Below are 18,430 nucleotides of genomic sequence, written 5' to 3'. Positions count from 1 at the left end.
GGAAAAAGATCTGAGGAATAATAAAAATATTGATAAGGAATTCCAATTTCCAAGATATGGGGAGAAATTGTGCTTGGAAAAATTAATGACCTTTTCCTATTTCTATAACAAATGGAAATAGATTAAACAAACACGAGGTAAAGGAATAAATTCAAAAGACCTAGACTGGCCTATATCATCCAATCCCTACTCCCCACAGGTCACTAGATACATTCTAACTTGCAGGTATGTTGGGAGAGAGCAGTTGAGCCTACATTATTTCCCATAAGATTTAACACTACACCTGGCATTGATCCAGTTCTCAATATGTCAGTTCATTGGCCCTTCTTCCCTGGCATTTCAGAACCAAAATTGGCTGAATGATTAATTCATTCAATAAATATTTACTGAATGTCAATTAAATGCTAGACACTGGGCAAGGCATCAAGAAGAAAATATTCTAAGAAGGTAAAGAGGACAAAAAGCCATTCACACCCATATGGACCCTTCCTTGTTCTTTTTCTTTTATTCTCTCGCCTCTCCTTATTCTCTCCCTGTATCTACCTCTAAATGTTTCAACTCCATATTGCATCATCAGCACACAAGTGTTCACTTTGGAACCGAATCTGTATAGCACCTACAGCTGGGAAGTGGGGATTCTCTATCTCCCAAGGTCTTTGAGTGCAAGATTTGTATCTCCCCCAGTTAAGTCTTCCCCTTACAACAGGAAGCACTGTGTTTCTCAAGGTCATGTAGAAACTGTAAAATGCTATAGCCCCCTCCTCTTTTTCTTTTTTTAAAGATTTTAATTTATTTATTTATATATGAGAGACACAGAAAGAGAGGCAGAGACATAGGCAGAGGATCATGCCCCGCATCAGACTTCCCCCGCGAGAAGCCTGCTTCTCCCTCTGCCTATGTCTCTGGGATCACGACCTGAGCCGAAGGCAGAGGCTCAACCACTGAGCCACCAGGTGCCCCAACTACCCCCTTTGAGTAATTCTTGTTTTCTCACCAATGATGCCCCAAACCCACTTTACTATTCCCTACTATTACTAGATTACCCAATTAGTAACCACCCTCACCTTATAATAGTACCTAGATCCTAATCAATCCCCGTTTATTCTAATCATGATTTACAAACAGCAACCCATCTAGAGAACTGAACATGTGCTTCCCTATACTTTCCTCCGAGTCCTCCAGGGGGAATCCAAACCTTACAAAGCATTCTTCCTTCTCTTCTAGTACATTATATGATTCGTCTGGAAGATGTGTTCCCTGGCTTGTGCCTGGTGGTTTTAAAACAGGCCTCAACAATTCCAAGCAAATTTCAGGAATTATTTAAAGAAATAAAAACAAAGTGGGGATCCCTGGGTGGCGCAGTGGTTTGGCGCCTGCCTTTGGCCCGGGGCGCGATCCTGGAGACCCGGGATCGAATCCCACATCGGGCTCCCGGTGCATGGAGCCTGCTTCTCCCTCTGCCTGTGTCTCTGCCTCTCTCTCTCTCTCTCTCTCTCTCTCTCTCTCTCTCTCTCTCTCTGTGGCTGTCATAAAAAAAAAATTAAAAAAAAAACAAAACTAAAAAAAAATAAAAATAAAAACAAAAACAAAGTGTAGGTGATCCAGAGACTACTCACTTTCAGGCTATTCTCTGACCCTTTCTATGACTTCACCTGTTGCCCTGTAAAATCAAAATTAATGTTTGAATTCCTAAACTCTTGGGGCTGTAAATTTTGAATAAGAAAAAAAATGGATTATGAGGGGGTTTTATGAAGCATGGGTGTGAGCTATTTTCACTTTTACTTTTTTTAAAGATTTTATTTATTTCAGAGACAGAGAGTGAGCAAAGAACAGAAATGGAGCAGTGAGGAAGAGGTAGGAGGGGGAGAAGCAGACTCTCCACAGAGCAGGGAGCCTGACATGGGCCTCAATCCATGGACTCCAGAATCATGAGCTGAGCTGAAAGCAGACACTTAACTGACTGAGCCACCCAAGCACCCCTCACTTTTGCTTTTAAAAGCAATATATACTGGGGCACCTGGGTGGCTCAGTTGGTTAAGCGACCCAGTCTTGAATTTCAACTCAGATCATTATCTCCGGGGCCTGGGATCTAGCCCAGAATTCAGCTCTGCACTAAGTGAGAAATCTGCTTTAGAATTCTCTCCCTGTCGCCTGCCTCTCCCCCTGCTCACTCTCTCTGTCTAAAAACAAACAAATCTAATACATGTTACCTTGAAAAATAAAAGACAACAGCACAAAGAAGGAAAAAAACAGAAGAAATTCTACTACAAAAATTACTGCTTAGGGGTGGCTCAGTCTGCTGAGCGTCTGCCTTCAGCTCAGAAGATGATCCAGGAGTCCTGGGATGGAACCCCCGTCCCCTCATGCTCTTTCTCTCTCTTATTCATTCAATAAATATTTACTGAATGTCGATTAAATGCTAGACACTGGGCAAGGCATCAAGAAGAAAATATTCTAAGGTAGAATGCTCTTTCTCTCGCTCTACACTCTCTCAAATAAATCAATAAAATCTTAAAAAAAAAAAAAAAGAAAAGAAAAGAAAGAAGAAAGAACGAACTACTGCTTATTTTCCAGTAACTAATCCTACTTCATAGGCGTACTTTAAAAGGAGGGTTGGGATGTCATAGATACCTAGTTTTCCCAAAATAGAAATTGTTTCATAGTATGTTTTTTTTTTTCTAATGACAAAACACAAGATCACTTCGGTACAGAATGTCACAACCACCAAACGGTGCCTTAGGTTTTCAGAGCATCTGGTATTCCTTTCACAGAGGCCTTTTACAACCGTACATTATTCGAAAATCATTTTAGTGCCTTTTTCACTTTGTATGTTGTGAATGCAAGGAAATGCTCTTTTTGCTCACCACGTCCCTCAAGGTGTCACACACTGACTACTAATTAATACTAATTTTAACTGCCTTTCTTTTTTAATATGTCACGGACTTCCCCATTCATTTCTTAGTTCTGCAGAGAGGCGTAAGCTGTTGTCTATTCTCCGTACTTTTTTTTTTTTTAAAAAAACCTCCTAAGATTCTGTGATTCTAAAAGAATCGACAACACAAACCCGGAGAGCAGGAAAGCACCTGCTCAAACTAACCCCTTCCTCCAGCCCGAGGTAAATAAAGAAGCGCGCGAGATCTCGCGATAATAACATCGCGTGGCAGCCTGACCCGGTCTCCTACCGAAAGACGTTAGTGCGCATGTGTCGCTCGTCCGGAAACTACCGCAGTGGCTGCCGGGAGAGGGCGGAAAGCCAGGAAGTAAACATCGACGGATTGAGTTTGTTTCTGTCGGTGGTTTTGGGTTCCGCTGTGACCGGATTGGGTAAGGAAACGTGGGAACTTGGGGATGGGGAGAAGGTGAAGCTGAAAAACTCTGGAAAATAGGCCGAAGGCTCCTACTTCTTAGGTACATTCCTACGAAAGTGATGAATTCCAGGTCGAGGGGGGAATGGGGATCCCGGACCGAGAAGAAAGCCGCGGTCCTAGGCCTCAGTGTGCTTGTGCCGAGCCAGACCAGGAACGTGTTAATGATTTTTAGAGTAAGAATTATCAGATATCATCGGAGTTTCATTTCCCAGCTGTTAGCTACTTGAGGCTCTTGAGCACTTGAAATATGGCTGGTCTGAATACGTGTAAAATCTGATCGGATTTTAAAGACTTTATTTTCTCTTATGTTGATTAAGTGTTAAAATAGTATGTTGGATATGTTGGATTAAATTAAAATATTTTTAAAAGTTATTTTACGTGCTTATTTTTACTATCTTAGTATGACTACTGGAACACTTAAAGTGATGTATGAGAATGGCATTATATTTATCTTGGACAGAGCCACATTGTAGGATTTTAAGCTTGTGTAAGTAGGTTATGATATGATTAAATTTGTGTTCTGAAAAAAATAACACTGCGGTGTGGAGAACTGATTGGAGAGAATGGCAGGAGACCAATAAGAAAGGGAAAGTAATACCTTCCATTAAAGTGGTAGCATTGAGAATAGAGAGAAGTAGGTAAATATGAATGCTATTCAGAAGGTAAAAAAAAAAATACTTAATGATGAATTAGTTATCGAGATTAGCTGGAACATATATGTAAAGGTATGAATAGTATTTGTCATTAAGAGAGGAAACAGTAATCAAGATGACATTCCACGGAGAAGATCATGAGTTTAAATTAAGATTTGATGAGTTTACGTGTTTCTAAGACCCTCTAAAAGGAGATGCTATGAAGTGAGCTATTGGAATATATGTATGTGAAGCTCAGATAAAAGGTCTGAAAAGGAGAAAATAAGCTGGAGAGCCAGCAGTGGTATATTAAAGCCTTAGAAATAGATGAGCTCACTACTGATGAGGTCCAGAGTGATGAAAGAGACTCCAAGACTGAGCCTTGTGGAATCCAAAATTAACTAACTGGGCAGAAATAGATGAACTTGCAAAGAAGACAAGAGCAGCAAGAGAGATTCAAGAAAAAACAGATTATAGTGTCACTTAAGCCAAGAGATAAGAATGTTTCAAGAAGGGAAGGAACAGGGGCGCCTGGGTGGCTCAGTCATTTGAGCTTCTGACTCTTGATTTCAACTTATGTTAGGATCTAGGGTCCTGGGATGGAACCCCAATGACTGTCCAGCTTCCAGGTCAGCAGGGAGTCTGCCTGTCTCCCTCCCCCTCTGCCCCTACCCCTGTTCCGTGCCCCCCACACACACACACACGCACTCTCTCACACAAAGAAATACAATAAATTTTAAAGAAATAAATATTTTAAAAAGAGAGAGAAGGAAGAAAGCTGAAAAATGTTTAGTGGATGTAGCACGTTGATCATTGATGACTTCGTGGGGCCTCTTCAGAGAGAAAAGGAGTGGAAGCTAAATTGGAGTGACTGAGGAAGGAAGTAGTTGGGAAAATAGAGTCTATGGATATAGATAACTCTTAAGGAATTACGTCTTTGAGGAAAATAAGACATTGTTTACTTATGTAGGGTTAATGTGCTAGAAAAGTTTGAGACATATATAGAGAAATTAAGGAATATTAATGAGATAAAGAGTCATAGGAAATTTTAAGTACATGTATGTTATGTTTCTCTTCATTTGTAAGTTAGATTTGAGGGAGGAACTGCAAACAGTATATAGAAATTTTTTGGGGAAGGGAAAGAGACCCTTCCCTCACAGATGCTATAAGAGCATATAAAATATTATATATAAATGAGACTGCAGTATGTGTTATGAGGTATGCAATTTGTGTACTTTTGATAGTTTCCCTGATAAACTCATGAAGGCCTACTTTATACTGATATATATTTCTTTCTTCTCATAGAGGTATCCAGATAACCATGTCAGCTGCAGCTGTAGATGCAGTTAATGCAGCCCCTCTGTCGGGGTCCAAAGAAATGAGTCTGGAGGAACCAAAGAAGATGACCAGAGAGGACTGGAGAAAGAAGAAGGAGCTAGAAGAACAGCGAAAACTGGGTAATGCTCCAGCAGAAGTTGATGAAGAAGGAAAGTAAGGACATTCATTTTTTGCATTATCTGTTCAAAATTATCAAAGTTCAAATTTATATCTACTTAGTTTAGCAATTTCTCATTTTTTAGTTTGACAGGAAACTATCTTTGCCATTTACATACTTTTTGTTTGTATTATTTTATCAAATTCATATATGTAAGGTTTAATAATAAAAAAGTATTGAAGGACTTCTAATGAACAGCAATCATCTCTTTCAGCTCTTCCCACTCCCTGTTCCACTCTGGAAAATGACTACTTTTAAATCTTTCTATCTTGAGTTTTTCTGGTTGATACCTTTACATCTCTAAATAATGTACCTACATCGTTATTGTAATCAACTCTAGGCATTATTAGCTAGCTTCTTGCTCTTTCATAAGATTTATCTACTCTTCTAACATTCATCTCTATCTTCCTTATATCTCTCCTCGCTTCAGTTCTGTCACTATTCTTAGTTGCTATATTGGAAATTTTTTCATTCTAAAATAAATTACTTATTTTTAATTTTGTTGTTTTAACTATATTATATAGAGAGATCAGGCATATTTTCTCTCTCCCCTCCACTGCACTATCTCTGTTCTTAGAGTCCGTATAGGCTACCTTTGTAATTGTATTATCAATTATTTTCAAACTTTATTCTTAAAATATATATGTTTTTTAAATTACAGAGACATCAACCCTCATATACCTCAGTATATTTCTTCAGTGCCATGGTATATTGATCCATCAAAAAGACCTACGTTAAAGCACCAGAGACCACAACCAGAGAAACAAAAGCAATATAGCTCATCTGGAGAATGGTACAAGAGGGGTGTAAAAGAGGTATTTGGGCAACTTTTGTATATATCCTTGTGAAAATGGAGATTTCATTTGAATAACTTAATATAAAAGCCTTTAATAAAGTTATATCAGATTATAAAACATCTTTTATCTGGGATTAAAATTCACAATACATACTACTTTTGTTTCTGTGTTTTCTTTTATAAGTTTTATATTGCTAAAGTACTTAAACTTTCTCATTTATAAAAGTATGGAGACTCTAAGTAGTATTTCTCTTAATGAGTAAATCACTTCACTGGACAATATAGTAAGAAGAGCCAAGTTTTTTCTAACTTATTCAGAAATAAAACGTTTTTCTTTATGTCCTTTTATAGAATTCCATAACTACTAAGTACCGCAAGGGAGCATGTGAAAATTGTGGGGCCATGACACACAAAAAGAAAGACTGCTTTGAGGTAAGTTCACCTTTGAGAATTTTCAAAACTTGTCAGAGGGTCTCTTTCTTTTTTCCTGTCAGATAGCTTAATTCTGTTTTTCTGAAATTACCTAAATTTCGGTACAAGTTAAATAAAAATTAATTTGACTGAAATTAGTTTAGCACCATCAAAATTTTCTGGAGAGTAGGAGAGTAACTGATATGTGAACAGACCATAAATTCCCATGATATGTTTATGCACACTTCATAAATGTCATCTGAAATTTTCCTCTAGGCTACAGGAACTTAGGAAAAGATTTGAATTTATTATTCTATTTCCCAGAGACCTAGGCGAGTTGGAGCAAAATTTACAGGTACTAATATTGCTCCAGATGAACATGTCCAGCCTCAGCTGATGTTTGACTATGATGGGAAGAGGGATCGGTGGAATGGCTATAATCCAGAGGAACACATGAAAATTGTGGAAGAATATGCCAAAGTTGATCTGGTGAGCAACGTTCCCTGCTTTCTCACACTCCTTAAAGAATGTACATTTTGCTGTATCACTGTTTAAGCAACTCTGTTTTTCGAGTCTTCAAGCAATATAAAAATGGTGGCATGTTTATTATAGTAGTATAAGATCTGATGCAATAGTAAAAATAAGGTGTGCTAACCATATTGGCAGCAGTTTCTTATTTGATTCTTGTATTGTTTCTCATTTCCTGAGAATTCCCTGAGGTTCCAGAAGATACTGGAAGCATGAGAACAGATTAGTATCTAAGGCTTTTGGCTTTTTAAGGTTATAAACTTGCCAAGCCTCACACATTGCATCTTATCTGAGCCTGTATTAAGTTGCCTCACATAGCATTTGAGAGAAGTTAAAGGGGAATAGGATAACTCATTTCAAAAAAGTGAATTTTATTTTAATTCAACTTCAGTTGTTTTTGTTATGATTTTACTTACTCCCGTTCCTTAAAATCCATGATCATGCTGCCTTCTTTTTTTATATAAGAGTTTACATTTAAAAATCACAGTAAAAAAATGTCACATAATGTAAATTTCATCTGTTCTTGAACAATAAAATATATGGTGATCCTGGGCCCACCTGGCAAGCATCAGTCATCTGGAGTCAAGTGACAGCTGCCCCTTTTAGACAGGACTTATTCTCTGTAGTTTAATCACTGGCACTATTTGGCTCAGTTTACATTAATGTCTGATTCAATAGGAGTTACAAACTCCAGTTATTTAGAAATCATAGATCTAGAGCTACGAGAAATCTCAAAGAGATGACCTTTCTGAAAACAATAGATTTATTGGTTTTAAGTGTGTAAAAATTAAATGTTCATTTGAATGTTGTAAAGTAAATTTCAAATGTTTCCTTTTTTGTTAGGCAAAACGAACACTGAAAGCCCAGAAACTCCAAGAAGAATTAGCCTCAGGAAAATTAGTGGAACAGGCTGTAAGTAATAAAAATGATCTATAAAAAAATTCAGACTCTAAGTAAAAAAAAAAAAAGAAAAGAAAGTCAAAACACTTCCTTTTATATCTCTTCAGTTAGAAAAGATTTAGGAAGACAGAAGTGCTATTGTGAGGAAAGACTAAAACTGGCACTTTTATACAGTTCACAGGAACATTAGTAGATCCCTCCATCCTAAAGAATTTTCTAGTAGTCAGGAAAGAGGTCACATATGCAAAGATGTAGCACTGTTTAAAATAGCAAGAAGTGGGAGGGTGAGGGGTAACTGGGTGATGGACATTAAGGAGGGCACATGATGTAATGAGCACCGGGTGTTATATAAGACTGATGAATCACTTAACCTCTACCTCTGAAACCAGTGATATATGTTAATTGAATTTGAATGAAATTTTTTAAAAATCACGAAATAAAAATCAAATAGCAAGAATTTGAAATAGCTAAAAACAGGACTAGGGAGTGGGTAAAATAAACTGTCCTGCATCTTCATGGTACAATGTTGCATAGCTCTTAAAATGGTTTTTATGGATACTTTGTAATTACAATGGATAACACTTACATTTAAATAACAAATAAAAAATATTATAATATCACAGGAAAAAAATCAGAATATTGATTTTCATTCATTGTAGAATTAGTAAATTTTTCTTTGTATTTTACTAGTATTTTCTACGTTTTCCATAATGTAATAATTTTATAGCTGAGTAAAAATAATTTTACAGTAAAAAAGATGTATTGCAGCCATTTATTCATGACAATTTAATAGTTAATGTATGTTGTGCTTATTAAAAGTTTTCTTTTAAACAAATTTATGACACACATGAGTAATAAGTTAAACATTTGGAGTTTCAATTCCTGAAAGGGACTCAGCAGGTATGAATTACAAACAGACCTAATGACCAAGTGAGCAATCACTGAGGCTACCTGGCAGGCAGGTTTACATCTCAGGTTAACAGATAGATGTTAAGATACATCTCTGCCCTTGGCCAGATACGTGGTCATAGAAAAATTAATTTACTTCTCTGAGCCTGTTTATCATGCCAAGTAGAGACAACAACACCTACCCCTCAAGAGGCCTAGCATCATATCATATAGTAAGTAAACTTGGTAATTGATAGCTGTTATTACCAACTCTGGAAAAAGGAAAATGGCCTGTTTTTCTTGTTCCGATATATTCTCTGTTGTTTGTTGTAAACACAGTCTAATTTATTTCCCCAGTAAGTATATTTAAGCGTATCCAGGGGACTGATGATTTTTGCCCACTTTCAGTGCTTGAATATTAATATTAACTATATACAGTAGAAGAATCTACTATAGAGGTTTAACTTTCTGTACAGCAGTATAAGTGTGTTTTTTTGGTTGAACTAGCAAATTGCAGAAACTCCAAAAAATATATTTGTGGGGCACCTGGCTGGCTCAGTCAGTAGAACATGTGACTCTTGATCTCAAGGTTATGAGTTCAAGCCCCACATTGGGTGTAGAAATTACTTAAAAAATAAAATCTTAAAAAGAAAAAAACATATTTCTGATTCTGAAAGTAATATATAACTCAGTGAAAAAAATAGAACATTATAAAGAAGAAAATAAGTATCTTTTGTTAACAGTTAACCTTTTGAAGTAGGCCTTTCCAAGTCCCACTCCACCTCCCCACATATATCTATATATGTATGCAATTATAATGCATGTTTTTAATGTGGATTTCACCTTTACATACTCCTTTATCACCTCATCTTTCAATTAATATATAGTACAGTGAGCTCACATTTCTGTCAATGAATGCAGACCTATTTATTTTTATATAAATTCACATGTTTCAAAATTTAAAGGAATTTAAGAAGATATATGCAGTAAAGTCCCCCGTCCTTGCCTCCAACTACCCTATCTCTAAACCTTACCGCCCCCATAATCTATTTTATTTTTCTTATGGATCCTTTCAGTTTCACAAGCTAAGACAAATATATAATGTTACTACCGTTCTTACCCCTTTTTTTAATAATAACAGCAAAAAAGGTAGCAAATTGTATGAATTTTTTTCTGCAAATTGGATACAATCACTTTTAATGGATATTCAGTGGTCATTGAGTACAGTAATTTATATAACCAGTTGTCTAATATTTATTTGATTTTTCCCAAATTTTTGATATTATATACAATACTGTAAATCACATTCTTATAGATATCTCTTTATATAATTGGTATATTATTCCATTAGAATAAATTCCTTAATGTTTATTTGTTGATGCAGTGAGTATTTTTATTTATTTAAAATTTTGATGTTGTATCACTTAGCTACCATTCAGGAAAGCTATACAAATTTATGCCCCCACCAATATAACATAATGTAATGTAATATATAGCATATGTATGTGTGTATCTATCACTGTGTTTATATAAGTAGATAAGATAGATATATTCGTACACACTCATATTTTCACATTCCCCCACTAATGCTATAAGTTACTCTTTTTAACCGTTGAAGCCTTTTAAAGGGATATGATGAAATACTATTTTGTTATAGGCATTTTATGAAGTTAGAAAAAATCCTGACCAATGGTAATGAAGAAAGAGTGTCTTTGTGACAGGGATCTTAGACTCTCCTTAAATTACAATACGGTGTCACTTAAGTAGATTCTTTCATTTCCTAAGTTTTACAAAAGTTGTTTTGGCTCTAAAGATACTTATTACATGATCCTGGTAATGTTTTCTTTTTGGATTTGATAGAAAACTAGTGAGGTTTAGCAAAACTGGTATATGCCTAAAGGTTAACATATAAGAAATGAATATATGTTTGGGTACATTGGTCATTTTAATGTTCCTCTTACTTTTGTGTGATTATAATACTATATCATTGAAAATTCTTTAGAAATATTCTGGCTTTGTAGACAGTCTGATAAAATTAGTTGCAATGACATACTTGTATTCAGAACTTACATGCTGATTACATTGAGAAATATGAGAATTTGTTCAGTTAGATTTAAATTATATTATTTTACCTAAAGTGTTAAATAATTAGTAGATTCAGTGAAATAAAATTACAAATTCTTTTTCTTCTTGAATGATGCAGAATTCTCCAAAACACCAGTGGGGAGAAGAGGAACCAAATTCTCAGATGGTAATAAATATTTTCCCTAACTAGGTATACGTTAAATTTTTCAGTTTCTGATGGCTAATAACATAAATAATAGCTTTAAAGAATATTAAGTGAATAAGAATTTGGTTAAAGGGTGCTTCTCCCTCTGCCTGTGTCTCTGCCTCTCATGAATAAATAAATAAAATCTTAAAAAAAAAAAAAAAATGGGGCAGCCCAGGTGGCTCAGCAGTTTAGCGCCACCTTCAGCCCAGGGCGTGATCCTGGAGATCCAGGATCAAGTCCCACATCAGGCACCCTGCATGAAGTCTGCTTCTCTCTCTCTCTCTCTCTCTCTCTCTCTCTCTCTGTCTCTCCTGAATAAATAAATAAAATCTTTAAAAATCATAAAATAAAATAGTTTGGTTAAAGGGAATCCAAAGGAAAGTAAGAACTAAATGCTGCTCTTTTCTTATAATTTGTTTTTCCTTCTTTCTCCTTCCTTCAGGAAAAAGATCATAATAGTGAAGATGAGGATGAAGATAAATATGCAGATGATATTGACATGCCTGGACAGAACTTTGACTCTAAGAGACGAATCACTGTCCGAAATCTCAGGATTCGAGAAGATATTGCAAAAGTAAGCCCTGCCAACTTAACACACATTCAAGAAATATTTGTCTTCTCACCCTACATTTTGTCTACTCATCTGATATCTGGGCAGTATATGGGTAATACAGTCAGTCATTCCAAGATTAAGTATCACTCTTTTTTTCCCCTTCATCTGTACCCCAGATATACAGAGATACATGTAATTGATCATGATTAACTCCTCCACCTAGTTTGCTGAAATCTTTTTTGAGAGAAGTAAACATTAATGCAGTTTTAAAACATTTTCCTTCTAGTATTTGCGGAATTTAGATCCAAATTCTGCGTACTATGATCCCAAAACTAGAGCGATGAGAGAGAATCCTTATGCCAACGCAGGAAAAAATCCAGATGAGTAAGTATCAAGCTAAATGTATAGATTTCAAGATGGGGAGGAGAGTTTTTAATCATGAAGGTGAACCTGAGTTGGACTGAACAGCATCTATGGTTGGGTTAGAAAAGAATTCACTGTCCTTAAAGAATGCAATTTCTGAAACAGTTTGTTTTTTAAATATATATTTACAGAGTGAGCTATGCTGGGGATAACTTCGTTAGATACACAGGAGATACCATTTCAATGGCTCAGACACAGTGTAAGTGCTCTATGTCAAGATATTTTCTGTCAGCTCAAAAGAAATTTGGAGGCATTTTTAAAAGCTTTTTTCAAGCATGCAATAAATGTAGCTGAGAACTCATTATGATGTTTTTGATTATTGTAGTGTTTGCTTGGGAAGCCTATGACAAGGGATCTGAAGTACATCTGCAGGCCGATCCTACAAAACTAGAGCTATTGTACAAGTCCTTCAAAGTCAAAAAAGAAGACTTCAAAGAACAGCAGAAAGAAAGCATCTTGGAAAAGGTAATTTTGACCAAAATGCTATAAAAAGAATGTTCATTAAAGGGAAATGGCCAGTTAATAATCATTTGATTCATATTTGAAATACAACACACAGAGAGACCCTTTTAATTTGTTAGGAATAGTCCTATCATCCCATTGATGTAATCAGTTGTATACATTATCACTATAGCTTTCTCAAGAAACTTTTGCAGCAAAACAGATTGTGGAAAAACTTAGTAGTTTAAAATAAATGTTTTGTTATTTCTCACAACTTTGTATGTCAGCTGGGTCTCCTGATCTGGGCCATCTGAAGCTGGATGATCTAGAATGGCCTCATTCTGGTCTCTAATATTTAGCAGGTTGATTATCCTAAGAGCTCTCATCTGGAACAGCTCATCCCTGCCTCCTGTGGGCTCTCATCCTGAAGTCCAGCTTCATTAAGCATTCTCAGGGTACCAGAAACTAGCAACAAAAAGTATGCTTTTTAGGGCTTTGCTTGCATCACATTTGCCAATTTCCAACAGGCCTGAACAAGTAACATGGCCAGGTCCAGATTCAAAGGATGGAAAAAATGACTATCTCTTGAGCGGAAGAGTAGCAAATTCATGTGGCAAATGGGCATGCATACAAGAATAAGAGGAAATGGGGCACCTAGGTGTCTCAGTTGATGAAGTGTCTGCCTTCAGCTCAGGTTATATCCCAGGGTTCTGGTATCGAGCCCTTCATTAGGCTCTCTACTAAGCAAGGAGTCTGCTTCTCACTCTGTCCCTCCCCCTACTCATGCTTTCTCCCTCTCTCTCTCTCTCTCTCAAAAGAAAAATAAAATAAAATCTCAAAATAAAATCTTAAAAAATAATAATAAGAGGAATCATGGCCATTTTGTGATATATGAATCAACAGATGAGTATCACCTGGAGACATCTTATATTTCCCTATAAAATTGTGTGACTGTTTTTTGGGTTTTTTTTTTTTTTTTTTTTTACTGCATTTTGTATGACAAAGGCCATAAAGAATATTCCTTTAATGTTTCTGATTGGAAATAAACCTATCAATAGAGATCTGAATGCAAATCTTTTCTGTAAAACGTATTTAATAATGTTCAATGTTCTTTTAGTATGGTGGCCAAGAACACTTGGATGCCCCTCCAGCTGAATTGCTTTTAGCTCAGACTGAAGACTATGTGGAGTACTCAAGGCACGGGACAGTCATCAAAGGACAGGAACGAGCTGTTGCTTGCTCTAAGTATGAGGAAGATGTGAAGATCCACAATCATACAGTATGTGTTAAACTAGAACCATTTGGTGTCCATGTTAGCATTTTCTCTGGGTTATATTTTCTTATTACAGCTTCATTAGCGAATTGTTGTGCTTCGGTTTTTTTTTTTAATTGTTTTATGAAATTTTTCCTAAAATACAAAAAATGTGAAAGAATACTATTATGTTCACCCACATACCTACTACCTAGGTTCAGAAATTTTTTGCATGTTGCCATATGTGCTTTGGGGGAATGTGTGTGTGCGCATGCATGTAAATAGAATAATATATAATCTGTATTTGTATTTTTTTAACTAAAACATTTGAAAATAACAGATATTATGGTATTTTATCCAAGAAACTCTATCATGTATCTCCCAAAATTAAGGACAGCCTCCTACATAACTACATTAACATTATCACACTTTAGAAAATTGATATGACTCCTTCTTATCATCTAATCTCTAGTTCTTAAACACATTACTAAAATATACACAAAAACTTTAAATGGGTGGTTTTTGTTTTTGTTTTGAGTCAGAATCCAATCAAAGTTGAATTCAGTTGCTATGTCTCTTTTTCTCTTCCTGTGTCATATCTCCCTTTTCATGACAGCAATTCTCAGATTGGGCCAGTTATTTTGTAAACTGTCTCATATTTTGTATTTGACTGATTCCTGGTGCTATACAATTTATTCCTGTGGCCTCTGCACTTCCTATAAACAGGAATTCAGAGCTAAAGGCTTGATTAGATATAATATAAGTTAAATATTTTGACAACATTTGTGATACAGTATAATTCATAGTGTTTTATGATGAATTATACCACATCACATCATAAAACATATGTCACTTGTTATGCCCTTGAAGTACCCAAACTACAATTTTTTAAGGTCAAAAACCAAAGTACCTCTGGGAGCCAGGCCACTAATTGTATATGAGTGAAGCAAGCCAGGCACGCTGTATAAACTAGAGAGCATAGACCTTGTCTAAAAGGGGCATCCAGTGGTCAGCAACAGTCAGTTCTTGCCAAGTGGGAATGTGAGCCCAGAATCTCCCAGTTCTTAATTTTTGAAGAGAAGTCAGATAATCCTTTTTTTTTTTTTTTTATAGTTTTGGGAATGGAATGTGAGATCACTATAACTTAATGGCTGCTTCTCACACTTGAGGTCAGCCCACCTTTTTCCTGTCAGCCAGCCCTGGAATCCCCATAATTTTCTTCCCAATTTACTTTTTAAAGGGCTGTATTCTTTTGTATTCATCTCAGCAGTATATGAGAGTCCCTAGTTTCGGGTTCTTTTTTTAAGTAACAACTCTCTCTCTGCAGCATATCTGGGGATCTTACTGGAAAGAAGGCCGATGGGGATACAAATGCTGTCACTCTTTTTTCAAGTATTCCTACTGCACTGGAGAAGCTGGCAAGGAGATTGCTGTAAGTACCTGTCCTCACAAGTGTAAAACAACCAAAGCTCTTAAGTCAAAATCTGTATGAAACATATTTTCTCATGTTTCAAATTTTAACTTTTCCTTCAGTGATTGGTAACTATGATACTCAAGTCAAATTACATGTATTTTCCCACAGAATTCAGAGGAATGTATTATAAATGACATAACTGGAGAAGAATCTGTGAAAAAACCTCAAACCCTCATGGAGGTATGTCTATAATCATTTGTCCTGAATTAAGTCCTTCAAGGCTGACTTTAAAATTTGTGCTGGAGCTTTGTTTTTTGCATTAGTAACACTATATATTTCAATCCTCCCTGTCAGATGCACCAGGAGAAACTAAAAGAAGAGAAAAAGAAGAAAAAGAAGAAGAAAAAGAAGCATCGGAAGAGCAGTTCAGATAGTGATGATGAAGAAAAGAAACATGAGAAATTGAAGAAGGTACTTCGTGAACTCTAGTCCAAGTGATGACAGTATTCTTTATTTGTAGCCACCTTAAGAAATTATCTATTAGTCCTGTCTCCAAGCTCATTTTAAAAATGGGGAAATGAGTTCCAAGTCTGTGGTTACCTTGAAAGTCTAGAATACAAATGGAGATTTTTGTGTTTTTTAGTATTGCCTGCTGCTAGCAATGTTTGATAAATATCACTAAGGTACAGAAGAAATGTGCTTTGTAAAGCTCTTATTTTAGAGTTATTGACAATGCCCAAAGAGAATTGCCTTCTAACTCTCTAATTTGTAGTTTTCAGCAAGTACTTGGGAAAATCAGAATTATAGTTTCTACCAGAAGCATCAATTGTGGACTTCTGTTAGTAAAATGAGTCTTGTTGAATCTTTGTTACTAAGTAAAATTTTTTTAACATTGAAAAGGTTGTAGAATGTTTTGTGCTCTATGAAAATACCATATCAGCCAAATAGTGATTAGTTGTAGCTTGACAATAGAAGGGCTGACTTTCAAGCTCTTTCAGACAATCCAGGTTTTTGATATAGCAGTTTATATTCAGTGGGATCTTTCGTATTCTGCTACTTTTGAACAGAAGAGATCTGACGTAGAGCTGTGTACTCATGTTTTTCCTCTCACTACAGGCACTGAATGCAGAGGAGGCTCGCCTTCTTCACGTCAAGGAGATCATGCAGATTGATGAGAGGAAGCGGCCTTACAATAGCATATATGAAACTCGGGAACCCACTGAAGAGGAAATGGAGGCCTATAGAATGAAACGTCAGAGGCCAGATGACCCCATGGCTTCCTTCCTTGGGCAGTAGTAACTAGTTATCAACAGTCACCCAGGACAGGCACAGCTGATACGTTCTTTTCAGCTTTTTGCTGATGATTATAGGTGGAAAAACCATGACTACTCTTCTTGCTCCCTAACTTTAATAAAGACTTCAGAAGTCTCATAGTAAATTCATTTCTTTAACGAAAAAACAAAGAGGAAGTACGTTAAGTATATATTAAGATTTTTATTTCCAGTTTTATATTAGGTGATGTGAAAAGAGGCCTTCGCTCTCTACCTAGCAAGAACATTTTCTACTTAACATTTATTAAGTCTCAAACTTTATTTCCTCAATTTTTATGGCCTTTTGTCTACTGTTAGCACACATTTCAAAGGCAGATGAATTACTCATTCTTGAAATCACAGTTTCGTTTTTTTCAAATTACTAATAACTATAATTGTAGGTATTTGAGTATCCTTTGGTTTTGCCTTCTAAGGTTTCACTGGTCTAAAGCCAAAAAAAATTATCCTATCTTGGGCTTTGGGTTACTGAAAGGAAATCTGTAGAACATGTGAATAACTTTATCCCCCATGTCAATCTGTATAGTAATAATTCTGTTTTCTACTTGGTTATAAACTTCTTATTTTTTTTTAAGATTTTATTTATTTATTCATGATAGTCACAGAGAGAGAGACAGAGAGGCAGAGACACAGACAGAGGGAGAAGCAGGCTCCTTGCAGAGAGCCCGACGTGGGATTCGATCCCGGGTCTCCAGGATCGCGCCCCGGGCCAAAGGCAGGCGCCAAACCGCTGTGCCACCCAGGGATCCCTAAAATTCTTATTTTTAAAATATTTCCTTGTACCTTACACCTAGAACAAAGTGGGTTAGCCTTTGAATGTAAAAATAGTATTTTGTCATCTTGAGTCACTGTTAACTGATCAGTACTAGGTCTTTTACCATTCTGGACATGAGCCTTTGGACACAGAAACTCTTTCCTCTATCATAGAGAATATGATTTGTGGTACCATTTGTTGTTTTGTGATTGCCTTTATGTAATAATCATGAATATTAAATTTTAAAAGATTATAGAATACCCATTGTACCTAATCTCTATGGGAGGAGGTGTCTCTTTGTGAAAATTGCAGAAAGCAAAACCTGAAGCTGAAGGTTTCTTTAAAGAATTATAAGGATAGCTCATGGGGTTATTAATAACTGAGACTGCCATGATCCTCAGGCCTCTTCTAAGAACACTGTGAAGATGATACAGTGAGTGGGATCAATGCAAAGAGCCTGTTTCAAACCCCTGACATAACTACATTGGCCTTTAACAGCTCCCTGGCTTCTAAGCTACCAAAACCCACTATAGTACCGCATTAAGTTACCATCTCAGAAATAGTGCTGATGAGAGAGTAACAAATTGTCAAGTACTATGGATATAGATTCAGACTGATAGGAAATTAAAACAATGCAAACGGAGCTCATTCTTATGTAATTCAAGAAAGTCGATGACTTAGGTTTTCATATTCCTATCTTAACATGGGGTGGTTCAACATAAAGTCTGACATTGATGTCTATTTGTATTTTATTTATCTTTTGTTAATAAAGATATGTAATTGAGAATACGTAACTGAGTGGTTTGTAGCATCATTTCAAATATTTGGCAGAAAATGAGTTTATGGGACTGGCCAGGGGGCTTTGAATTAGAAAATTTCAGGATTTTTTAACTCAAAAAATGTGTCACTTGACATTTCTGTTTCTCTGTTCCCTCTTCTGTGAAGCCTAGTTTACTGATTTTAGGAAGAATATCT

At 36.0% G+C, this 18,430-nt stretch overlaps 1 protein-coding gene across 1 annotated transcript; it reads left to right on the top strand.

The window, feature by feature from the left end:
* The first annotated feature begins 3,242 nt into the window (after positions 1-3,242).
* On the top strand, positions 3,243-18,244 carry SLU7 (SLU7 homolog, splicing factor). Its single transcript, XM_055325843.1, has 16 exons — positions 3,243-3,324; positions 5,306-5,491; positions 6,157-6,310; positions 6,643-6,723; positions 7,027-7,191; positions 8,074-8,142; positions 11,222-11,269; positions 11,733-11,864; positions 12,130-12,227; positions 12,398-12,465; positions 12,592-12,731; positions 13,825-13,986; positions 15,287-15,391; positions 15,542-15,613; positions 15,728-15,844; positions 16,490-18,244. The coding sequence occupies exons 2-16, from the start codon at positions 5,322-5,324 to the stop codon at positions 16,667-16,669; spliced, it is 1,761 nt and encodes a 586-aa protein (XP_055181818.1). The 5' UTR covers positions 3,243-3,324; positions 5,306-5,321; the 3' UTR covers positions 16,670-18,244.
* Positions 18,245-18,430: the final 186 nt, after the last annotated feature.

Source organism: Nyctereutes procyonoides, unplaced genomic scaffold (genome assembly GCF_905146905.1).
Source record: "Nyctereutes procyonoides isolate TBG_1078 unplaced genomic scaffold, NYPRO_anot_genome, whole genome shotgun sequence".
Taxonomy (NCBI): domain Eukaryota; kingdom Metazoa; phylum Chordata; class Mammalia; order Carnivora; family Canidae; genus Nyctereutes; species Nyctereutes procyonoides.
Note: the sequence above shows the minus strand (reverse complement) of the source record. Positions and strands in the feature narration are given on the sequence as shown.